Source organism: Myxine glutinosa, chromosome 1 (genome assembly GCF_964187855.1).
Source record: "Myxine glutinosa chromosome 1, kmMyxGlut1.1, whole genome shotgun sequence".
Taxonomy (NCBI): Eukaryota; Metazoa; Chordata; class Myxini; order Myxiniformes; family Myxinidae; genus Myxine; species Myxine glutinosa.
Window position 1 is genome coordinate 141,564,234 of NC_136261.1, and position 26,960 is coordinate 141,591,193.

The 26,960-nt window shown below is 38.5% G+C and overlaps 1 protein-coding gene across 10 annotated transcripts in view; it reads right to left on the reverse strand.

Moving 5' to 3' along the window:
* The window catches only part of LOC137429041 (diacylglycerol kinase iota), a 687,154-nt gene that overhangs the window by 164,274 nt on the left and 495,920 nt on the right, over positions 1–26,960 (reverse strand). For 6 of the 10 annotated variants that reach the window (XR_013623427.1, XM_078777718.1, XM_078777713.1 and 3 more), the window contains 4 exons: positions 21,641–21,720; positions 17,527–17,568; positions 16,420–16,492; positions 5,350–5,390 (listed from right to left, as the gene is read on the reverse strand). Coding sequence is in view for 7 of the 10 variants with exons in the window: in XM_078777718.1 (XP_078633844.1) it covers positions 5,350–5,390; positions 16,420–16,492; positions 17,527–17,568; positions 21,641–21,720 (236 nt within the window). In the remaining 3 variants the exon portion in view is untranslated. The remainder of the gene's footprint in view (positions 1–5,349; positions 5,391–16,419; positions 16,493–17,526; positions 17,569–21,640; positions 21,721–26,960) is intronic. The other 4 variants (XR_013623429.1, XR_013623428.1, XM_078777709.1 and 1 more) reach the window with 1 other exon arrangement.

Consider the following 26,960-nt stretch of genomic DNA (forward strand, 5'->3'; position numbering starts at 1 on the left):
AAGGCCCTCGGAGTTAGCTTCATCGCAGGAGATTCCAATGGTTCTGAAAGCTTTGGTTTCAACAGCGTGAAGCCGAGCCAGGTGTGAGGCAGGAGCACCAGCCCAGAGGGGAGAGCAGTATTCCATAGAGCTGCAGATGAAAGCCTTGTAAGTGGTGAGGAGCTCACGTGTGCCAAGGAAGGACTTCATACGACGGAGGATGCCCAGTCGGCGACTGGCTTTGGAGGCCAGCTTGGAAATGTGGTTTTCCCAGGAAAGATCATGGCAGATAGTGAGACCCAAAAGCTTGAGTGACACACTTATTGGAGAGGATTGTTGAGAGAGAAGATGGGAGGGTTGTCCAGTCGGTCTTTTCGGAGAGACATAGTGAGAGTGTGAGATTTGTCAGGATTGAAAGACATGTTCCACATGTTTGACCAGTCTTTGATTTTGTCCAGGTCTGCAGAGTGAGGAGGCTGCAGACTGCCGATCTGAGGGATGAGGTATGGAGCGGCAGAGAGTGTAGTCATTAGCAAAGAGATAGAGAGGATTTTCCAGAGAGTCGGAGAGATCATTGATGACGACCAGAAAAAGCACAGGGCCCAGAACACTGCCTTGGGAAACTAAAGGCTGAACAGGAAGGGTAGATGAGAGAAAACCATTCAGGGCCACACATTGACTACGACCAGAGAGGAAGTCTGCAAGCCATGCGTGGAGATTTCCATGGATACCATAGGATGAGAGTTTGATGAGCAGAGCGGGATGCCAGACCGTATCGGAAGCAACGTGATATGTCAAGGGAGACAGCTCTGATTTCCTGTTAGGCATTGAGGACCTCCATCCATTGTTGAGACAGCAGAAGCATTAAATCAATAAATAAATTAATCAATAAATCTAAAATAGCTTTTACAGCCAAATTACTTGGTCATTGTCATGTCCAAATATCAGCTTACTAGCTCAAAAGGTGCCTGAGATAATGCCCAGAAGAGAAAGGAAATAAATAAGTACTTAATTAATCGATAATAATTAAGTAACTAATCAATTAAGTGATTAATCAAAAAACAAAAAATACCGTTTTTGACAAAGGAGCTTCCTAGCTTAAAGCCAAACTTCCTAGCCAAATTTCAGCTTCCTAGCTTAAAGGATGGCTGAGATATCGCCTGGGTAAACAAACAAACAACCGGAGTGAAAACCGAGTACTCCTTTTCAGCGTCCGTCATTGCCGGGCCCCCTTCATTCCCCGGCAATGAGGTTATGCAGCGCCTGGAGATGGCATAGGAAAGGAGTGGTGTACAAAAGTAGAGAGAGAGAGAAAGAGAGAGAAAGAGAGAGAAAGAGAGAGAAAGAGAGAGAAGAGAAGAGAGAGAAAGAGAGAGAAAGAGAGGAGAGAAAGAGAGAGAAAGAGAGAGAAAGAGAGAGAAAGAGAGAGAGAGAGAGAGAGAGAGAGAGAGAGAGAGAGAGAGAGAGAGAGAGAGAGAAGGAATATTTGAAAGGACACTAAACTCTTCAAAAATAATAATTTCATGGACTGTCTCCTTCAAAAATAATAAATACTAGAACTGCAATATCAATTTTGAACGATTCACTTCAAATCAATGTAAGAAAAAAGAAGAAAAAAAGAAGCAGTGAGTGCAACTCCGCGAATTACCATTTGAATTGCTATTGTGACCAAAAACATTTCCATCTCTGCCACGTGCTTTTTGCAGGGCTATCTGCTTTCTGTTTTTAGTGTCCATTTTGGTGGGAGTAAGCCATCATTTGAGTTGACAGTGTTTTGTATTTATTCCATCATGATGTAGCATCATGTTGTATTCAGTTGTGGCAAATACTGGCGAAGATAGTGCCAGAATACATGAGTTTAAATTTTGCAGTTTACTGCAGATGCGTAAAAAAGTAAGACGTTTGTTGAACAGGTCAGTGGTACAAAGTTCTCGACCAGGCAAATATAGCACAAGTCAAGAACGGCACTCAGTAGAGAGCATACCTCCGCCTGGTCGGCCATATCACTCAATGGTGAAGAATCACTTAAAAAATTCTACGATCCGGATCCGGATCTTCACCAAAATTGAATCGATTCTTCCGTTTCACACACACACACAACCGGTCCAACAGGTTTCGTCCGAATCCGTCCACAACTTTTTGAGATATTTTGTTCACAAACGGACAGACAAACGGACAAACAGACAGGGGTGAAAACATAATCTCCATCCACCTTTGGTGGTGGAGGTAATGAAGCACTCACTTCAAGAAGGTGGTTAGTAAACATTTTAATGCACTTTTCTCTTTGTCTAGTGAGTGTAACCGCAGTAGATTATAATAAATGGAACTCTCCAAACATTCCGAACACACACAGCCCACTAACAGTGGATCAATGGTATATCTCCTTATTGGGTTCAAGTAGAGGCAATAAATAAACCGATGACACCACAGCAGTCCTCTTTTAGTACTGTGCTCGCTTACACTAAAAATTAAACTGAATGAGGTCATGGAGGTGGCACCAACTTGCTATGAACATTCAGCTTGTTCAACTATCGGGTTTTCATCATCTAACTGTGGAAAGAAAAAAATCAAACAAGAACAAGGAAGACTAGAAGGATCAACTTTCTACATCTATAGTTTAAATCTGTAACGTTTTATTGAAATAGTAATATTTTTCTTAAAGGTATTTAAAATACAGGTATTTTTTCTTATGCAGGAGGCTCTGCATTTCACTGCCAACATGAACAAGCCCTCCAGGTGTGATGTTCCTAGGATAAGTCCTCCAGGTTGCACCAGACATTCAGTATATTTAGAAACCTAAGTATTTCACATGGTATGTGGTATCTGCATGCAGTTTACTTTCATCTGCTACAGTTTCACATGGTATCTGCATCCAGTTGATTGAAAGTGTAATATTTTCTAAAGTTGAGATACAATTGGTAATTTAAAGGGAAAGTAGGCTCATGGTGATAAAAGATTGATGGATGAAATCAACAGTTCATTAGAGTGTGCCAACTGCCATGGAAAGCAAGGAGAAACTGACGGTGTGGGTGTTAACCCTTCATCGGAGCAAAAGATAATTAACTCACCAACGAAGGGTTAATGCCAAAAAAGTCAGCTTCCCCTTCCTTCCCACGGTAGTTTGCATACCCCAATCAACATTATGCTGATTTCATCCATTGTCTACCTGGCCACCAACACAGATCAATACCAGCCTTCATGGTTAAGACTAGCTATTCAATCTACATGGTGATAAAATGTTTGACAATGTGCCATGAAAAGTAACCCTACCTTCCTCAAACCCCATAAACTACAGTTTTACTGATTTATAAGGTCTGTTCAAAAAGAGATAAGGTCAATAGTTCACGGCACGCTAATGCTTTAAAATCATTTGCAATAAAAGTATATAATAACAAAATATAATTTCCTCATTAATTATCAAAGAACACCTCATTATAGTTTTCTTGGAGTGTCGAACGAGTATCTGATTTAAATATGATTTTTTGAGCACCCAATGTGATAATAATAATTTTACTCAAGGAAATTCACAAATATAACACTAAACATGAAACTTAACTTGAACTTAATTAATTAAACTTCAATTCAACTTAAACATAACTTAACTTAAACTCAATTAATTAAACTTAAACTTAACTTATATTGCACTTATCATGAAAAACTATGCATAAGTATATCAATCACATCACTGTCTCCTGAGTGGTTGAATTAATTATTCAGGTCGAGGGGACATATTGCGATAATTTTGTCTTGACTGTGATGAACCTCCCAATGGCAAAGCCTCCCTTCTGAACTTGGTGATGGGTCGCTTTCCCACAAATGTCTCTTGCTCTTCCTCTGCTCCAATTGGTTCATCATGATCATGTGCTTGTGAGAGTCACCAATTCCCTGGCTATTCTCAAAGAGCTGCCTCAATGCCGGCGAGTCTGACATTTCACTCAGGCAGATTGGCAGGTACTGCAAGCATCCATCCCTCTTCAGGACTGGTCTTCCTTATCGACTGCTCCTGATGCTAACTGAGCCTGGAAATTCTTCCGCAGAAACCTATTCTCTCTCCTGCACAGATTCATCCCATTTCGTCTTCAATTATCCTACCCCCTTTTCCCATCCATAGTACAGTGAATCCTATGGTGAGGCAGGTGCTTTGAAACAACTTTCCTTCTCTTCCTGGAAGGCGAGTCTGACCGAAGGCAATTTCAGTGCATTCCAATAAGTCTGCAACAAGTGTGTCCACTCTCAGGAGAGCCAGAAAACAAAATTTGCCAAAACTAAAGAATGAACTTTCAAACTTATCTCCCTCCTATAAAACCTGGTGGCACCTTGTCATGTCTATCTCAGGTCTATGCTCCCCTTCCATCATTTCCTTCTCTTCAAATGGCACCACAGCAGACACCGCCCGTGAGAAGGCTGAATGCCTCAATACTCTGTTTTCTTCCACTTCTTGTGTATCCAACCCCCCCTCTCTCTCTGTACACATTACTCCCGGTCACACCACAAACTACTCCTGAACTCTACCTTTTTCACCTGAGAAGGTGGAGGAGTTTTTAGCATCCCTCGCCTCTGATTCTGCAACTAGCCCAGATGGTATCAGCGCATCCTCTTTTTCCTCTGTTCACCCTATCATTGGCACTAGGTCATTTTCCATCGGCTTGGAAGTCAGTAACATAAATGCATTACATCAATGTATTACATTACATTACATGGTTAGCGTTGGTGCAAAAAAAAAGGGATGGTGCAAAAACCGATCCCCTCAATTACAAACCTACCCGCTTGATTCCAATCATCGGTATGGTCATGGAATCCATGATCACATTTGACATCAAATCCTTCCTTTTGTCTAAGGGTCTAATCACCAACTCAGATCCAGACCAGGACACTATACTTAGGATAGACTTCTTCTGCTCTCCCAACAATGGATAGAGGACCTCAATGTCAGACATGAGATCAGGGCCATCTCTCCAGACACATCTCAATTACTTGATACATTCTGGCACCCCCACCACCTCCTCCTCCCCACATCTCCCCCTCCTCCCACTTTACTCTACAAACTCTCTCCCTATGGCAACAAAGCCACCTACTGATTTCCTCTAATCTCATAGTCATTGTGTGGCTCACGACAGGATCCCCTCATCTCCTCTCCCATGTCAAGGGTGAAGTGAAGAATAATTTCATACCTCCTGTGCACAATCAAAAATAAGTGCAATAATTAAAGACTCCACAAAGAACGTGCAATTAAATTCAGTTATTTATTGCAGTCTGGTTAGTACTGAGATAAGGAAGAAAGGCTGAAAACATCACTAATAATATCACTGTTTTGAAACAAAAATTTAAACAAAAGGGGGAAGCAATTGGGATAAATGTAGTATCACATACCTGTGCTCTGTCAATCCGGAAGAATCGATCAGCAGATGTAGCTGAGAGATACAAACAAAATGTTTGAGAGCTTGCCCTTTTCTTCACTGATAAATGTTAATCAATAGTAAATAATATCCTTACTGCTTAGTAACTTAAACAACCACAAAACATTAATTTCCTTGCATGAATACTCAAACATTTATGACAATGGCATTCTAGTTATTCACAAATCATAATTACCAATGCAGTATTAGAACAAAGATCAAGCTCAGCTTGGAAAACGTGACCGTGAAAGAAGTTTTAAAAACCATAAAGCAAAAAATATATATACAGTACATTTTTAATGAGATACCTTCCACCACAAAGCCTTTAATGCCACTCAAAGTGGGGGCTACACGAAGGAAAGTATAGATATTAGAGAGAAAGGAGGAATCTATTGACATTCCTCTTGAACTGATGGAGTACAGTCGTGGCCGAAAATATTGGCACCCTTGCACTTTTTTCAAATAATGCACCATTTCTTCCAGAAAATTGTTGAAATAAAAAAATCTTTTGGTATCCACATATGTATTTCTTTGGTTTGCAGTGGAACAACACAAAAAAATAGCTGAAAAAATTACTCAATCTTAGCTTATTCCACACAGAAATCCTAAAATGGCCTGGACAATATTATTGGTACCTTTTAGAAATTGTGAGAAATCATTTGATTTGCAGCAGGTGAATCTCCTTTACTTTGGAATTGAACTCACCTATGGTGAGTTGCAGGTGCCTGCAATATAAAAATAACTCATTCAAACCAGTTTGAATAGAGAAAAGGAGTTATTCTGCTGTTTTGTGTCACTGTGTGTACCGCAATGAGCATGGAGAAAAGAAAGAAAACCAGAGAATTGCCTGAGGGAGGTCAGACACAAGATTGTAGCCAAGCATGGACAATCTCAAGGATACAAGTCCATCTCCATAGACCTTGATGTTCCTGTATCCACCATACACAATGGTATCAGGAAGTTTAAGGCCCATGGCACTGTAGCCAACCTCCCAGGAGATGGCTGCAAAAGAAAACTTGATCGAAGATTGCAGCGAAGGATTGTTCGAATGGTGAAGAAAGCACCTCGATCAACTGCCAAACAGATTCAAGCTGACCTTCAGACACAAGGTACGACAGTTTCAAATCGCACCATCCGTCGCCAACTCAATGAAAGGGAGTTCTAGGGTAGGAGACCCAGGAGGACCCCACTGCTGAGAGAGACATAAGAAAGCCTGACTGGAGTTTGCCAAAACACACATGAACAAGCTAAAATCATTCTGGAAGAATGTCCTGTGGAAAGATGAGACCAATTTCGAGATTTTTGGTAAAGCACATCATCTCTATGTTCACAGAAAACAAAATTAAGCCTTCAAATAAAAGAACATCTTCCCTACAGTCAAACATGGAGGAGGTTCTGTGATGTTTTGAGGTTGCTGTGCTGCCTCTGGCACTGGGTGCCTTGAATGTGTGCATGGCATCATGAAATCAGGAGATTACCAAGGCATTTTGGAGGGCAATGTTCAGCCCAGTGTCAGAAATCTGGGTCTCCATCAAAGGTCATGGGTTGTGCAGCAGGACAATGACCCCCAAACACACTTCAAAAAGCACCCAGGAATGGTTCAAGACAAAACGCTGGACTGTTCTGAAGTGGCCAGCAATGAGTCCAGATCTAAATCCCATTGAACACCTGTGGGGAGATCTGAAAACAGCAGTTGGGAAAAGGCACCCATCAAATCTTGGAGAACTGGGGCAGTTTGCACATGAAGAGTGGGCCAAACTGCCAGTAGAGACGTGTAGGAAGCTCATTCATGGCTATAGGAAGCGCTTGACTGTAGTTATATTGTCTAAACTCTAAAGGCTGCGTGTGCTACCAAATATTAAATCTATTAAATCTCATTTTGAATTACCAAATATTAAATCTCAGGTGTCAATAATTTTGTCAATGCCATTTCTTCTTATTTTCTGATTTAAAAGGATATAGTAAGTTCTGAATCAAAAACAAAGGTTCTGTAATATTAACAGTGAAATCAAGAATTGTGGAGACCAAATACTTTTGTCAATTTCCATTTATTTGTAGAGAAAATTGTGAGTGATTTGAAAAAGTGCAAGGCTGCCAATATTTTTTGCCACGACTGTACATATATATATATATAATCCGTTGAACTTGGGGACGACTAAAAAGAAGACCTTTGTTGGTCGAAAGCTTGTCGAAAATTAAAGATCGACGACCTGAAACAACGTCCGCGTCTGATTTAATCTCCCGATTATTTATTCAATGCAAATGAGACGCCCTGCTCGTACTGTGGAGTTTCTACTATTTCTCACAGTTATATATATATATATATATATATATATATATATATATATATATATATATATATATATATATATATATATATACATTATACATATATATATAATTATATATATATATATATATATATATATATATATATATATATATATATATATATATACAGACTTGGCATTTAATATGGAATTTGTTTTTTTTCTTGACTTGGGTTTACTTTCTTAACTCAATATATCAATCTGGTGAGTTTCTTTTACACTTTGGTGATTTATTTGTTAAAAGAACCATGTCACTGATTGTCTGTCGCAGCAAGAAGTCAACAACAGGATTATATCACAGGTGGCGTGGCAAAATGTACGGACAGGTGCATTTGATGATTGGCTTCACAGTCGGGTATACAAGATTGTTGCATTCTGTATTCGTGGAAAACAACTGCTGCACATCTCCAAAAGTTATTGCCGCTTCCTCTGGAGATGGTCCGTCAACTCGACAATGCTGTTTGTCATGGAGTGGTGGCTTTACGAAATTACGGCATGAAACAGCGTGCTATTGCTCGGCAGTATGGCATCACTCAAGGTCAGGTGTCAAAGATCCTGAAATGAAATGCTCAGAGGGGTGTCCCTACTCCAATACCGAGGCCAGGACGTCCCCACAGAACCACAAGGAGGGATGATCGCCAGCTGCACCGGTTAGTCCGCAATGGCCGTACCAAGTCAGCTAATCGGCTTAAGGCTGAGTGGCAGCAACTGACAAATGTGCCTGTATCCAGAAGGCTAGTCAACCAATGACTAGTTCAAGCAGGCTATCGTGCCAGGTTTCCCCTGAGAAAGCCACGCCTGACCAGACAACACCGCCAGCGCCGATTGCAGTGGGCCAGAGAGCACCGTCAATGGCAGCCAGGACACTGGAATCACGTGATCTTCAGTGACGAGTCTAGATTTCTGGTCTATCGTCAAGATGGCCGCGTCCGAGTGCGCAGACAAGTGCATGAAGCCTACAACAAAGATTGTATAGTGCCAAGAGTCCAAGCTGGAGGTGATGGGGTGACCGTTTGGGCTGCTTTTCATGCAGGGGGCAAAACTGACCTGGTTGTTCTGAATGGAAACCTGAACCAGTTCAAGTACAGGGCCATTCTGGAAGAAACATTGCTTCCATTTGCTCGGCAAGCCTTTCGAGGAAACTTTGTCTTCCAAGATGACAATGCACGGCCTCATCGTGCTCGCATGATCCAATACTTTCTTGCTGACCGTGGTGAAGAGCATATGGAGTGGCCTGCCATGTCCCCGGATATGAATCCGATAGAGAACTTGTGGGCAGAATTAATGCGTCAAATCGACCACTTGGACCAGCAGCCGACCTCTGTGCGTGAATTGCAGCAGGCTATTGTCACTGCATGGCAAGCGATTCCTGTCCAAACCTTGGCAAATCTCGTGAACAGCATGCCTCAACGTGTACGTGCTCCCCTGAATGCTCGTGGGGGTTACCTAAAGTACTGAACTGTAATTTTACTGTCCGTAATCCCAGTCGTAATTTAACTTTTGTTTTTGTTAAAAAAAATTTTTGGCTAATGTGCAAAATAAAGAGATACTTCTGGAAAACGTACATACAGTACTTTAAAGAAGTTTAACACAGTACTGTCCACGAATTGAGTTCGATATCAGTTTACATCACTTTCAAGGATCAATTTATTTGTTTTGAAATGCCAAATGTGGTTTTTGTTTCTTTTAAAGGTCACATTAACAAAATCTAGAATAATTTCAACATAATTCCAATGAACTTTTGGTTCTAAGTCATCTTGAAAAGTAAGTTCACCCCCACAAAAAAAATATTCCATATTAAATGCCAAGTCTGTATATGTATATATATTTATGTGTGTGTGTGTGTGTACATATTGCCTCAAAAAAAAAAATCACCTCTGTTGTTGGTCTTCTAGGCATAAAACAAACTGGTCGTCTATATCTACAATTTTCCTTCATCTTCTTGAAATACTTTCAATGGCTGATCAGTTAGGTTAACTTTCCTCTCTAATATGAACATAATGAAGGACCTCCTTTCATCTTGAAAAAATGCACAATAGTGCTATTTGCATAATCTTCAGAGATCAATCCTACCTCCCAGACCTTTCTACAAGACTGTTATTCCGCTGATTTTACTTTCTTTAAACTTCTACGAGCTGATTCAACTTATTCCTCTTCACATTTCTCTTCTGTGCCTTCAACTTAAATTATGTATCAAGCCTTCTTCGATTCGTGTTCTTCATTCAAAACCTTCTTAAAGTAAGCTTTCCATTCCTTATGAATATTTTCTTTTTCACTATGAAATGTCCCGTTTTTTTTTCTTTTTCAAACAAATACCTAACTTATACATCTCTTCTATCCTCTACAATCTGCCTGCCTATTTTCAAAACTGTACACTCGCCCTCTGATCCAGTTAAGCTTCCCCCCCCTCCCCTCCATTCCTCATACACTTTGTTCTTTGTTATGTCGTTTGTTCCTTATTTCTTCGCTTCCTTTTTCAAATGTTTGTAATCTTCTTTATCTTGGGAAGTCTTTACTCTTTTGCCACTTTTTAAAGCTTCTTTCTTCTCTTTGTGTGATTTGTGGACTCTTAATATTCCACCACCGTGTTTTTCATTCCTTCAGAAACCTGCCAGTGCATATTCCACAAATATTGATGGCTGTTTTCATCCAAGCCACATTTGAGGCCACGTCCCATCTACATCTTCAGAAGTTATAAACCTTATCTCATTTTGAAGACGCTTTTGAAACTATTCCTTTTTTATCTTCAAGCTTCAAACCTTTATGTGCAAATTCACTTGAGGACCTTGCTTTTCTTTTCATTTGCACTATAATAATGCCAAACTTCCAATCAATGCTGTCAAACACTTTTCACCAGATAATACTTTCCCTTTGCTTATCCATCTTCTCAAAGTCCTTTGTATGAATGGATATAATCAATCTGGCTTTTTTGCAATCCAATTGTAAAAGTTATGAGCGTCCTTTTCTTTTCTTGAAGGGCACACATACCTGTCGCTTCTGTCATTTCTAATGTTGCTCCTCTTGCCTCGTTACTTTCACCATATCTGAATCCACCATGGTCACCTTTATATCCATTTTGGATTTTTACTGGCCTATCCATTCAAATTTCCACCTGTAATCACTTCTTCTTTGTAGCTTATTACTTGAACCAGATCCTATAGTTCATCTGAAAATAATATTTGTTATTCTTCATCCTCACTTGCTTGGTGTGCATATGCACTGACAATATTAAAAAATATTTTCTCCCATAATGATTTTCAGTCATTATTATATGACTCAATTGCTTTGCCTCTACCATTTTTGGATATCTCTTTGTGTGATGAGAACAACAATGCCACCAGTGCCCTTTTGATCTACACACCAGAAAAAAAACATCAAATTGTTATTTGTTGCAGTCAATCAGCTTTGTACTTTGCCCTTTTCATCCCATTTCTTGAAGACAGCAAATATCAATTCTCCTCTTCAGCATCTCAACAAATTCTCTATTCCTTCCCGTCATCGTAACGACATTGGTTATTGCTTTCGATAATCGTTATTTTTTTTACTCGTTTTTAACTCTTATGTAACTCGGATTTATGAACAATTTCAGGCTGTTCACCATCACAAGTACAATCATTTTGCCAGTACAGCTCATTTCCTCTGGGTTGTCCAGCGTTCTTTTTGTCGTAGTCAGATGGATTTGTCCACGTCGTACTTCAAATACATACATACATACATACATACATACATACATACATACATACATACATACATATTCAATTGAATATCATCAATATAGTTTTCATTTTCTTATTGTTAGAAGTGAATTTTACTCTCATACCATTCTGATAATTGACACTACTGATGATATAATTTCTGGCTCTCGGTCTCACGGACAGTCTATTAATTATTTCTGATTTGCTGTCAGAAACATAACTATCATTAAGCAATACAGTAAGGCCTCACTTAACATCCTACTGGTTACCATTGTTTCGTTATTAAGTTGCTGATCTTTTAGAGAACATACTTTTTAGTCATTCAGCGCTCTATTATAAAGTTGTTTTCCCTCTAATTTAGTACAATACTAATGGTTTTCCTTGTATAAATAAAGCTACAGTATAAGTCATACTATAAATACCTGTGTATAAGCCATAGCCTAAATACTGGTGTATAAACCCACCCAGAGTACATACAGCATAGGCCGTGTATACACTGCACTGTGCATCAATAACATCGGTGGATCCAGGAGTGAAGTTACTCAGGTGTGCATAAATGGTGTGTGGAGGAAGTTATGTCCTGAATGTGTCAATGACTTGAAAGGATTTAAAGATGTCCCCACGATGAAAAAAGTTATCCTTGGCTTGGTCATTAAAGCGTGCTTTCATGAGGTGGAAGAAGCCGACGTTACACATCTTCTGCAATCATACGAAGAAGACCTAACCAATGAAGATCTGAAGCAACTAGAAATGATTTTAAAAAACAAAAGATGATGATATTTTCATTGTTTGTTTCAAATTATTTAAAACTTATACTATATATGTACATAATGGCTTTTGTCTGATAATAAAAAAATTCCCTGGAACCTAACCTTGCCCTACTTACATTAATTCTTATGGGGAAATTGGATTCGTTTGAAAAGTCGTTTCAGTTAAAGTCGCACTTTTCAAGAAAGTAACTACAACATTAAGTGTATTGACTTAAGATTAAGGACTGGCTGCACTGTGCATTTTTAAACTCAAATAAAACTAAAAATAATTAGTACATGGGGTGTGAAACCTAAATCTCCAAGAGAATATCTTCCCAAGGGTTAGAAATTTGCAGATAACTCTTTACATGTTTTGTATTACAAAGGAGCTTTGGAAGATCATCAATTTATTTGGACATTTAGTGTCCAGCTACTCTTCCTCTGTCACAGATACTTGTCAATTTATCAAATAAAGATGGTACATCCACTGAAAGCACTCACTTTCAAATGACCATTTTCTTTGCGAGATTTCAAGAACAAACTAATTGCATCAAATTACACAAACTAGGACCTTGCATATATTTATGCATACATGAAGAAGTATATATTTTCTTGTAATTGCAACAAAACAATTCAAGGGAGATGTCAATTTAAATCCCCAGGTGCCTAGCTTTAAAAGAGCGATTTGGCTTGTGCATAGCCTGATTGCTTTTTAATAGCCTTGGAGCTCAGGAATTGGTTCACAAAGCAAGCATTCTTCTTCTTCTGACTTTTGCAGCACATGGCTGTGGGCAGCATAATTTGCTGTGGGTGCAGTTGTGCCACTGATTCAGTGCCATTTGTAGGTTAGGTCAGGAATTTGGTGCCAGAAATAGTTCACCTACTCGTTGTGAAGGAAACCGTGGGATATTTAATGACCTCCATATAATGCTGGCAGACGGTGGCCAGATTAATGTCCATCCGAGGGACGGCACACACAATGATGGGAATCACCAAGGCAAGCATTAGCTTGTGTACATAACTGATCATAAACATCCATTTTTATGCTCATTATTACAGTGAAGCAGTCCTATATCGGACATCAATAATGGCTTTCAACACATTTCATTCATCATGAAGTCTAAATGGTAACAAGCAGCTAGCAGATGTTTAAATTGTCATAAATAAACAGCTGAGAAAAGCAACATTACTGAAAAGTATCACCTGTCAATAAAGTATAAGATTTGAATTTTAAGGTGTATTGACTTAAATGCCTGACAAAAAGAGGAGACAAACCATCACACCTTCATATATATATATATATATATATATATATATATATATATATATATATATATATATATATATACTATACATGGGTGAAGGCTCGTAATAGAGCTCACACACACACACACACGCACACACATACTGGCGAGACAAACAAACACTTAACACAGCAACTGAGCTTGGGGGAAGTGCCGTCACTTCCCTGGATACTCTGGGTACCAGCGATGTCATAACAATGGTGGCGCTTTTCTCACCGTAGTAAGCGGAGCATTTCCTCAAGAGGAATTTCCTCCTCCCCAAGGATGCCATCTGATGTGGATTTGTCCACGCTTCAGATGTGGATCTTCTGATGTGGATTTGTCCACGATTCAGGCATGTAACATTTTAAAAGTCTTTGGTATGACTTGAACCGGTGCAAACCAGATGGGTGTTTTTTAGGAGACACCATCTCCTTACTGGATGACTGTTAGCTCCCAACGGGAGCTCATCCGCCATTTGCCAGGTGTTGTTTTTCCTCCTGGCAGAGTGGCACAGTCACCCTCCCCACGAGCAAAGCCAGTGAGGGGTGTCGGTTTAGTCGCCAACAAACCGACCATGCGGCAGGTAGCACTGGGTTTCATGTTATCAGTGGCAGTCCCAAAAAGCTGACCTGACCTGAATGTTACGCATGATATTGTGTTAAGATTGTCCTTGTAGTAATACATTCAACAACTCACCACAAGGTTCTAGAAAATAATGTGCTGCAAGGTTTCCCCATTTCTCAAAACAAAATGATTTCCAGATTCTGGGGTGAATCAACTGCTTCAGTCCATTGAAGGATGATGGTGAAACAGTCTGATATGACGTAGTATCATATCACAGTGAGTTGGCTGTCCTTTTGGTGGAATGAGAGCACTTATTGGACCACCACTATAAGATGATCATCATTACAGGCAGATAGCTGGTTAGGGAAGGAATTTGCAATTCGGCCAGTGTGCTGGCATATTAATGCCCTGGTCTTGTGAAAGTCATTGTGGGATCCTTAAAGTCCACCAGAAATGTTTGCTATGCACGACCCCAAATTAACATTCCACCTGACCGATAGCACACTCATTTACACACACAACACGATCCATGCGAAATACCAAGGTGACCATTTTTTATTTTAAACAGGGTGATGGTGATTCAACACAACCCAGGCTACACCAGCACAGGAGCGAGCATATTGTCTCTGAGACAGCCTTTCAGCCCAATAATGATTGTCAGGTATATTGTTGTCTGGCAATCAAGATGGCCAAGGAATATTTGGGACGTTGACTTTTTTTATTTTCAAAGCAATGACAAACTATGAAAAATAACATGGTGCTGTCTCAGACATATCTTCTGCCATCAGGGTTATAGTGAAGAGTAAGACTGCATTGGGCCTGAAAAAATACTCGAAAAACCCCTGTGTATTGTCTTGGTACTTGAAGGATTGGAAGAGACTTACCATGAAACAACATTTGAAGGATCATTTCTCTCTTTCTAGCAGCTTGCATACAGTGAAAACATTGCATGAACTACACAAACTCATGGGAAATTATCACCTTTCCTTTCTTTCTTTTGTGGGATAAAAATATTTCACTTTGAGCAAATGCCTTTGTGTTTTGTCACATACTTTACACATTTATAATTGTCCAAAGTCTTGTTGCTCTTGCGTTGTGCAACTTTCTGTTTCTAGCAGAGACAAATGTCATGCGGATGGTCGAGACCTAACGTTATGCAGAGTGCTGAGTAATGCAAAGTTACAACATGGTTTGAAATAACCAATGATGTATGCACATGAAGCATTGTGAGTGCATGAAGGAAAAAAAACACGCAATCCAAAAAAAGGAGAGTAGTTGACAGTTATCGGGAACATCAACCGCAGGAATGGGATGGTCATAAATCCCATGGAGCTCACATATGCCACATAATTCATAGTGAATCATTGGGATTTAAGTGTTGGTATTTCAAGCCTGAGAGTAACTTCGTATCATTCGGTGTCCTTTCCAATCAGACATGATTCCTATAATGGCAATGCGCAATTATCCCATGATGGGAAAGTTCAAACTGTTAAACATTGATTACTGGCACATCCTACTCACTTACACAAAATTCCATTGCTTAAACTCAAATGTAAATAAACCCCCAAGTGTAACAATGAAGACCCTTGTCACATTACTTCAGAGACAGTTTCTCCATTTCTGGAAATAAGCTACGTGAAAATGTATCGGGTATTTTGGACAAGCTATCCATCTTAAACTATTTGCAGCCACTATTGTTAGACCAAGTTTTCTTTGCCAAGAATGCCATATGAGCAAAAATCTTGGATCTATGATTTCCTAACATATTGTTAAAGCTGGAATGAAAGACAATGATCTGATTGTCATAATTATTTTAAATCGTCCACTGCAAAACTTTGTTGAGTCACATAATCAATGACAAGCATACATTATTTCCCCTTTCTTTTTTTAGCCAATTTTCAAAATACCTAATGAACCAAAGCAGGATCAATCAGCATCTGTTAGCCCCTGAGCGGGGGCTCATATTTTGGGTCCTGCTCTTCCGTCCATCCATCTGTGCATCTGCTTGGAGCTTCAACTCGAAAATGGCTTGATGACTTTATTTAAAATTAAGCACATGCATGTAACTAGAACGGCACTTGCTAGAGCGCATACCTCCGCCCGGTTGAACAGTTTATGTTTTGTATCTTACTGATAGGCCTCATCTGCATCCGGAACCCAAAGTCGAATCGGCTTGTTCTTGTCATCTATCCAAATCATCGGCCTATTACCTGGCCCAATCAGCCTGGCCCATTTGGCCTGTCACCGGATTTGGTCACAGGTTGTGACCACAGTGCGGCCAATTTTGTTAAGCTGTGGTTGGTGGCTTTGTCCTCAATGAGGACTTTTATTCTTGATTCTTAACATGAAGTGTATTTCTTATTTGGTCCGTACAGTCAGGCAGACATGTTTGATAATATGTTACAACCATTGAAACTTACAGTCTAGAAAACACCACTTGGGTGAAAGTCTTTGTGAAGATAAAATTCTTGGCCTGCCACTTTCTTCTTCCTGCTGACAACAATATATAAATTTGATTGTAGGTTATACACAACTATGACATATTGCGAAATGAAATATTATTCTATTGAAACTTTCCAGGTGTCTAAATGGATTCAATGAAGTTAACATTTTGAAAGAAATGTTATGCACCTGCATAAAATTTGTACTACACATCCTTGTCCTTATGTATCTTCACATAATGCAGAAAAAGTATGTGCTTTGAATCCACAGACACAGAGCACCTGCTGAGGGAATAATCAGAAATTACCATTTCAAAACAGACTTGACAAGGCAAATAATATAGCATGCCTTAAGCAAAAAGGCAAATTGTGCAATAATACCAACCATAGGTGTGACAACCAAAAGGAAACACAACTGCAATTTATGGTCTGACAATACAGAAAAGAGATAAAGACTGGAGAAAGGTGGAATAAAATTAGGTGGAGACATTTGCAACATAAATGATTGAGATGAGGTGCAAGTATGAGCTATATCCTGGTCTCAGGTAATTATGGAGGTATATCCTGGTCTTTCTCCTGCTTTCTCACCTCCAACCAGAAACCCTTTCCATTGTACTCCCCGCAAGACTAAGCTCAATATTCACCTCAATGATTTCATACCCCTCTTTTTGTCAGCTATTCCTCAGTCCAATATGGTGAGCCTTTCTTCAGAAAGTTTCAAGTCTACTGCCCAACAACACCATGGTCTCCAACATTTCCACGACTGAGCTTGACGACACCCACTGAAACCACATTCTCACCCTTCTACAATTTTGTCTCCTTGTTCTGTAGTGCATCTGTTTGTTGTAATTCCAAATTGTTTTTCCTTGTCCCATTTTGCCTGTGGATCCATTGCGCCCATGTGCTTCTGCTCTTCCATGAGCCTCAATATCGCTATAAAAAGGTGAAATGTTGTGTTGTTAGAGCAGGAAAAGAGAAAACAGAAAACAGTAAGTAGATGTGTTTCGATAAAAAAAAAAAGATGTTGCACAAAACAAAAACAAGATTGGACAGTAAAAGTTTGTGAAAGGTTGTGGTAACACACACCTGCAACCTTTTCTGGAAGCTGGGAGGAATTAGAGGGAAATCCTGGCAGACACAAGGAAATGTTTTGATACAATTAAAAAAGCGCTTCATAGAATTAACAATGGAAATTTGTGGCCTTTTTGAATATCAGAGATGTAATTTCTTATTAACAATCAAATGCTAAAAGAAGTAGGTTGCACACAATCATACAGGAACACTCATTAACATTGCCAATGTCAAGTTGATCTCGCACATTTCCTCTTGTTGAAGGATTGGAAGAGACTTACCATGAAATAACATTTGAAGGATCATTTCTCTCTTTCTAGCAGCTTGCATACAGTGAAAACATTGCATGAACTACACAAGCTCATGGGAAATTATCACCTTTCCTTTCTTTCTTTTGTGGGAAAAAAATATTTCACTTTGAGCAATTGACTTTGTGTTTTGTCACATACTTTACACATTTATAATTGTCCAAAGTCTTGTTGCTCTTGCGTTGTGCAACTTTCTGTTTCTAGCAGAGATAAATGTCATGCAGATGGTCGATGGCAATCAGGCTATGCTTTATTGACAGGTGCCCAGAGCCTCTCCTCAGTGAAAGACACATGAAAGCCCGCTTGGAGTTTGCAAAAAAGCACCTAAAGGACTCTCAGACTGTGAGAAACAAGATTCTGTGGTCTGATGAAACCAAGATTGAACTGTTTGGCTTCCGTCTGGCCACTCTGCCATAAAGCCCAGATCGGTGGGTGTTGCAGTGATGGTTGTCCTTCTGGAAGTTTCTCCCATCTCCACACAGGATCTCTGGAGCTCAGCCAGAGTGACCATCGGGTTCTTAGTCACCTCTCTTACCAAGGCCCTTCTCCCCCGATTGCTCAGGTTGGCCGGGCGGCCAGCTCTAGGAAGAGTCCTGGTTGTTCCAAGCTTCTTCATTTAAGAATTATGGAGGCCACTGTGCTTGGAACCTTCAATGCAGCAGAAATTTTTTTGTAGGCTTCCCAGATCTGTGCCTCGACACAATCCTGTCTCTGAGCTCTGCAGGCAGTTCCTTCGACCTCATGCTTTGTTTTTGCTCTGATATGCATTGTCAGCTGTGAGACCTTATATAGACAGGTGTGTGCCTTTCAAATCATGTCCAATCAATTGAATTTACCACAGGTGGACTCAATCAAGGTGTAGAAACATCTCAAAGATGATCAAGAGAAATGGGAGGCACCTGAGCTAAATTTCAAGGTGTCGTAGCAAAGGGTATTGAATAGTTATGTCAATGTGATATTCAGTTTTTTCTTTTTAATAAATTTGCAAACTTTCTAGAATCCTGTTTTCTCTTTGTCATTATGCGGTATGAGTGTAGATTGATGAGGGAAAAAATGAATTTAAATGATTTCAGCATAAGGCTGCAATATAACAAAATGTGAAAAAAGTGAAGGGGTCTGAATACTTTCTGAATGCACTTTATATTATATATATATATATATATATATATATATACATACAGTGTATATATATATATATAATATATATATATATTATATATATATATATATACATACATAATATATATATATATATATATATATATATATATATACAGTATATATATATATATATAGTATATATATATATATATATATATATATAATATATATATATATATATATATAACTATATATATATATATATACATACAGTATATATATATATATATATTATATCATGATCAGACCTCAATAATGTCGTGTGGACCCAGCAATGAAATGCCACCACCAATTATTTCTGCATGCATCCTGAACAACAGGAAATGTCTGCTACACATTTATCTATCTGTCATTCACAAAACAGTTCTGGGAGGGAGCAGTGAAGAACAATTTAAATTAAACAAGTAGAGCAACATTCAAAGTACCCCGCCCCCATGTCAAATAAATAAATAACATATCCTCCAGCACGCAACATTACCGGGCAGTGCTGCCATGCACCACATGGAGACAGAATTGGTAGAAAGCTGTCTACAATAATTGATTGATTAATTTCGTAATTGAAATAAATAAATAATAATCATAACTTAATTAATTTCTCAATCAATTGGCACCTAAACCACCATCATTTCATCCAAATCTATAACTTTTTGAAATTAATTAATTGATTAAGTAATTCAAAAAATAAATAATTAATCGATTAATTGATCAATCAATAAATCAAAAATACTCTTAAAACCATTTTCAAAAATACCCATTCAAAAAAAAAATCATCAATAAATCAAAAATACCCTTCATAACCAAATCACTTGGCCATTGTCATGTCCAAATATCAACTTCCTATCTCAAAAGGTGTCTGAGATATTGCCCAGATGAGAAAGAAAATAAATAAGTAATTAATAAATCAATAATAAGTAAGTAATCAATCAATTAATTGATTAATCAAAAAATAAAAAATAACGTTTTTGCCAAAGCACTTGTTCACTGTTGTGGCCAAATTTCAGCTTCCTGGCTCAAAGGATCTCTGAGATATTGCCCGGACAAACAAGAAAGAAAACAATAAAGCAAGAAAACAAACGGAGTGAAAATTGTATATGCCCTTTTGCATGCATCATCGCCGTGCTCCGAATGCCTTCGGCCGTGGCGATGATGTCGTGCATCACCTGGAGATAGAACAGGGAGGGGTGGAGTACAAAAAGGCTCTGCTTGCAAAAACAGTAAGTCGGCTATTCCTCTTCGGCATGAGCTTACTGTAGAGCAACAGCCGTCCATATTTCCGTAAGATTATACTGCAGCGAATACCGGGAAGATAATAAAATTCTCACTTTTATAGACTAGTCCACCCTGAAGAACTAACATTCATTGACAGGTGTTTTTGGTTTGTTGGCCCTCATCAGTGTGGAGCAGAAGCTCCTCCTCCCATTATTGACAGCATTACAGTCCTATGGAAAGCTGTACCTCAACTAAGCTCATGTCTATTAGGCGAAGCTTATGCAACTGTTTAGGCAGCAGAGCCTTTTTTAATGTATGTATATCCTTCTTATCCATCCAATAATGTGTCCAATCTTTCGAAATAAAGCATTGCATTGTGTTTTGGTGATGTCATAAGAAGGTAGGAGCATTGTTTGTTGGGCGTCCAATGGCCATTTTGATGCACGGGGATACTGATGGCATCATTGCCCACAGATAAAACACTTGAGGGCCTCGTTATTTCAGCAGTGGAAGAATTGCACTAACCGCAGTCAAAACAGAGCATGGGAATTGCCTAAAAAATGTAATAGCAAAATTGAAGTAGTCTTTTCACACAGACATCTTCAGCAAACGTGTCCCGAGCTCTTTCTCCTGAAAAGAATGGCCACCTCTAATGATGATTTTACCAGCATCATAACGTCTGGTATTGAGAAACAAAATGGGTCATTTGCTATGACGTTTTGTCTGCTGCATCGATGAATCAAATAAACTGCAGTCTCATCTTAAATATAGACACCCTAAGAATACAAAGAAAAACCTGGATTTCTTTTCAAATGGCGAATAAGCATCGAACAAAGGCAGGTTTGACTAGGATGGAAATTTTCGACAGCGAATGTCCACAGCTGTGGAGGTTTTTTACGTGCAACTATGAACCCCTCATGCTGAGAAGCCACATAATGTAGGCGAAGAGCTTATCCTGCAATCATGCAAATATATCGTGTCACTTGTGCTTGTCAATGCAATGTCAAAAAATATCGTGAAGCAGGATATGTGATATATGTGAAGATATCAAAGAATCAATTATGCAATTTGAAAATACTCAGAAAAATGCATTTGTCAATTTATGTTTTAAAACAATGGATAAGTTATTGCGTTTTTGAAATCACAATGCAGTTGCAAAAAAAAATAGAAAAAAGCAATTTTTTACGGTAACAAAAAACATAGGCTAAAAATCTGGAAATTGCTACCTTTGGGAAGAAACAATAGTCTGTAATAAACAGAACCAGACAGTTTCGAGTCAAGCTTCCTACCAGCAAATTATCCTGCTGGGGATATACTGCACAGTACCATCCAGAAAACTCTTAAAATAACTCACCATTCCCCAAATTGAATAATCTTACAGGAAGATACTTTTACTCTGCTACACCATGCACCGTAATGCAAAATAACGCAGCTGTTTCTAAAGCACCTACCTCCTGCAGCCGCTCAATGTGAGCTCGGCACAGCTCCAGGTCACAATCTCCTGGAACCATAATCACTCCTAAGGGAACAGCTACAAATAAAAATAAGGAATATGTCAGTGGGGAGAAGTAAGCACCACCGATACTCTGCTTGTCATGATGGCTGGCCAAAAGCTACTGTCATTACAACTCAAGCATTCTACAAATAATATTTGAGCAATGCGTTCATTTCAATAGAAGTTGTTTTCTTGAGCAGATATCAATCAAAAATAAGTCATAAAGGCGATCTTGGAATTGACTATTATGTGATTGTTGGATAAACATGATGTCGAATCCAAAAATTCGTTTAATGTCATCTTGTTTGGCACAATCATAACATATGTGGGATGACCTAATATCAGTGCCAAACTGCTTCTAATGTCAATAAAACCTGCTGCAGATTTTTCTTAAAATTAAAAAAGAACCGGATATTGGCTGGGCACAACCTACTGTTTAGCTCTAGTTTAGCTTATGCTCGGGGTGGGGCGAGTTAGACGTACATTATTTGAGATTACAGTAGGTTATCGCTTAACATTGTCCTGCTTAACGTTTTTTTTTTGTTTTTTTTTTGGTATACTTTGTTGAGGCTCGTATAAGAGCTAACACATATAACATATAATAAAGGGAGTGGGAGACAAGAGGGTGAGAGAGAGGGAAGCACAACAACAGTAGGGAACAGTGACATCGGGAGATCTGTCCATATCTACACGGGATAAACAATATGCACATTTCAAAAAATGACCCCCAATAAGAAACACAACAACAACAACAATATCCATGTGGAGCTCTTGTCGACCTGTGACTGCAATTTTACGTAGAGCTGCACTTACACCAAACCAATAATACGTGTATTTGGTATAGCAAACGTAACATTATGGAATTGTATGTGAAATTATCCCAAGGTTCAAAAAGGACATAATGGACAATAAAGAAAATTAGTCCAAATTTACCAAATTCGTTTTTCTCTTGTATTAGAGTTTGAGCTCTATACTGGAGATGGTAAAGTTGACAGTGTTGCCAAAGTTGGTACAGAAATTGAAGGCAGTGGAATCCCATCGTATTAAAGCACTGCTTTAGTTTATACAAATTAACTTTTAAAGCCAAATAAACGAAATAAAAAGATGATAAAAGTAAATAAAGCCAAATGAACCTGTGCTTAACACGAAAGAAGCAGTTTTTACAGCAACACATTAGATTAAAACAGAAAGATGACAAATTGTCTTCATCAATACTAGGAGAAATAAACCAAAACATTATTTTGATGAATGGATGATGGGTGTAGAGAACAAGCTAGCAGATCAATAACTTTTGTGTCTCGCAGGATGATAAACTATGAGAGTTTGCTATAAGAGTGTACTGTACATCCTAAGGTAAGCAAGATCACACACCAAATTATTTGATGGGCAATGGGAGATACACGACAATGATCGACAAGCATGACTTTTGTCTTTTTGAAACTCGTGTTCCAGCAAGATTACTAAAAAATTTACAATTAGTGGATCAAATACTTTAGTTGCTGTCTTGTTAGAGGTTGGTACTGTCAATGCAAATGTAGTGTCCATGTTGTTGGCTGTTAGGGTTGTTGGCTTCCATTATGTGACATCTATCCTCTAGTTCCTATGTTTTAAAAGGATATCAAAACCAAAAGTTTGGAGATGCTGCTCACAAAAAAACTTTTTACATCTTTCCCACACCATTGAAAATGAATGGAACATCTCACAAAACTGATGAGGATTAATTCAAATAATTAATTGTTTGTAGTTTGTATTTCCAGTAAATCCTTCTCGAAATGTTGATTCGGGGGCTCACACACATACGATGCTGGACCTTATATGCAGGTTTGACAATAATGTCAATTAGTTGTTATGTCAATTAGTTGTAGTGGTTTGATAGGGTCATTAACCAGTGTGGCAGCTACATTCAAGTGTAAGGTGTGCACAGAGGGAGCTGTAGATGGAGGTAATGTTGAGTTGGATCTTGGAGACGGCGTGAAGCTGGAAGGTGTGAAAACATTTTGTTACCTAGGAGACATGCTGAATGGAGAAGGTGGATCAGACTCGGCAACGGTTGCTAGAGTGAGATGTGCATGGAAGAAGTTTCGGGAACTGAGTGGCGTGCTGATGAGTAGGGGAGTGTCGTTGAAGCTGAAGGGAAAGGTGTATGCTGCATGTGTGAGAAGTGTTATGATTTATGGGAGCGAGACATGGGTAATGAACGTAGAGCAGCAACGAAGGCTGGAAAGGGTGGAAATGCGAATGGTTCGGTGGATGTGTGGAGTATCGTTGAGAGAGAGGAAGACAAATGATGAATTGCGAAAGATGATGGGAATAGAGCCTGTGATGGATGCTGTGAAGAGAAACAGGTTGAGATGGTTTGGTCTTGTGTTGAGGAAGGATGAAAGTGACTGGTTGAGAAGTGTGATGGAAATGAATGTAGAAGGAAGTAGAGGACGGGGAAGACCGAGAAAGACTTGGCTGAGGATGGTCGAAGAAGAAATGCGGGCAAGAGGGTTAACAAGGGGCGAATCAGAAAATATGGCAAAATGGAGAAGATTGTCATGGGGACCGCAAGGCTAACCCCCGCTCTTGCAGGGAAAATGGCCTTAAAATGCCTGTTGTTGTTGTAGTTGCTATGACACCTACAGCTGATTTTTGTTTTTTACTGAGTGTTTTTTACTGGTCATTCTAAATAAATCTGAATAAGCACAAATAACATAATGTATATGACATAATGACCTTGAAGTATATATAAATATAAATATATATATATATATATATATATATATATATATATATATATATATATACAGTCACGTGAAAAACCCCCGCTCTAGCAGGGGAAATGGCCTTAAAATGCATGTTGTTGTTTTTTTGTATATGACATGTGCATGGAATTAGCGGTCATCCAGTATAATTCCAAGTAAGCTTATAAAGCATTATCATTGAGCATGAGACATCCAGCTGGTTAATTATCCTAAGCGAGAAGGTAAGTAACGTCATTCAATAGTCGTATCTTTGTTTTGTGGACAGAAAATGCACTCCACTTCATGTTTTAGATCCAATGCATTTAGACTGGCTTCACAGAGTATATTGTTCTTTATTCTTGATAAAGGAGTTGTGAAAGTCTTGAAAGTGATTAAGCCTCACTATCAATGAAGCTTTGTTGGACAGGCGAGGCCTTGAATCTTGTAAATAAGGGAGTTAAGTATTGTTCATTCAGAGAGACAAATGTATTCACAGTTATATTTTCATTAAAGTTATTTGGTAATTGTAACGATTGCTTCTCATACAGCAAACAATTGTGTGTGTGGTATTTACTTTGACATTTCATTGATCAGTAACTTCAGTTGGTTCCACTTACATAAGAGTTCATTAAGTCGGACAAACCGTCACTGTTATATATTTATGAGGGAACCCATAATGGGAAAACAATTACGACTATCATGTAAATACAACAATTATGCTTATCATCATTACCCTTGTCAAAGGAGAAGGGATTGCATTTGGGTCCATTGGTCTGTCTGTCTGCCTCTTCGCAAAAACTTTTTTTTTTTGGCAAGTCTTTTGATCACTCCGCTTTGTGTGTCTGTGTTTGTCTGTCTGCTCACTTATACTTCCCTACAGGTCGGAATTTTAAACCGATCCTCACGAAACTTCACCAAATGGTATAGTTCGTAGTCTGACAAAATCCGATATATTTTTTAGGTCAAAAGGTCAAAACAGGCCAAAGGTCAACCACTTTTTTTCAAATTGCTAAAATCCTCAATTTTCATCCAATTAACTTGAAATTTGAATAGGATTTACAGATCGGCTAACTGAATTCAGCCACCAACTATTGTTGAGATCAGCATAGGCCAAAAGGTCAACATAGGCCAAAGGTCAACCACTTTTTTCGAATTTCTAAAATCCTCAATTTTCATCCGATTGACTTGAAATTTGAATAGGATTTTCATATCAGCTAAATGAATTCAAGCACCAACTATTTTTGAGATCAGCATAGGCCAAAAGGTCAACATAGGCCAAAGGTCAACAACCATTTTGAATTTATAAAATCCTCAATTTTCATCCGATTGACTTGAAAATTGAATGGAATTTACATATCAGTTAACCGAATTCAACCAACAACTATTTTTGAGACCAACATAGGTCACAAGGTCAACATAGGCCAAAGGTCAACGACTTTTTTCAAATTTCTAAAATCCTCAATTTTCATCTGATTGACATGAAATCTGAATAGGATTTTCATATCAGCGAACTGAATTCAACCACCAACTATTTTTTTGATCAACACAGGTCACAAGGTCAACATAGGCCAAAGGTCAACCACTTTTTTCAAATTTCTAAAATCCTCAATTTTCATCTGATTGACTTGAAATCTGAATAGGATTTGCATATCAGCTTACTGAAACCAACCACCAACTATTTTGAGGTCAAAATAGGCCAAAAGGTCAACGTAGGCCAGATTTCTAAAATTGTCAATTTTCATCCGATTAACTTAAACTTTGAAGACGATTTGCATATCAGGTCACTGAATTCAACCACTAATTATTTTTGAGGTCAAAAGGCTGCTCTACTGAGTGCCATTCTACTTTGTTCTGCTTTGCCAAGTGTCACTCTATGAGTGATTTTTCATTTGTTTGTCTTTGTTTCTTTGTCTGTTTGTCTACACAGAATGCGCTAAGGCTTAGGCCACAAATGCCACATAGTTAGTCCCCTACCCAGAGGGGACTATAGGTTTGCTCTACGTCTGTCTGTCCTTCTGTCTGTCCATCCCACCTATGGTTTTCTGCACTTTTTTCATACCTTTTAACATATTCAACCGAAACTTGGGAAACAGCTTTATTATGATAAGATACAGACCAAGTTTGAGTTTGTACATCGGGTTATTTTAATTACTGTCACAGCACCGAACCTGACATTATACGCCGCCCAAATAAAGGGACGTGTTTACTGATGCAAAAAAAAATTCAGACATTTTCCCCTTACCCTTTAACATATTGAACTGAAACGTGGTCGGGGACATATATTGCAAATCAATTCTCCTTCTTGTTATTATTTTGTTGATCCTGCCAAATCATTTAGAAATTTAATAAAAGCTTATTATTTTAGCAATTTTTCATTCAACACAAACAATTTCTTGTCACAAAGTATTGTTCATTTTCATCCATACTAATTTATTATTTTAAAGAATTAGTAACACCTTATTTGTCGCTCTATTTTTCAAAATATGCTTATTGAACCAACAGCACAATTGTTTCTTTTGAACCGAATAATGGGGCAATGAATTATAATTC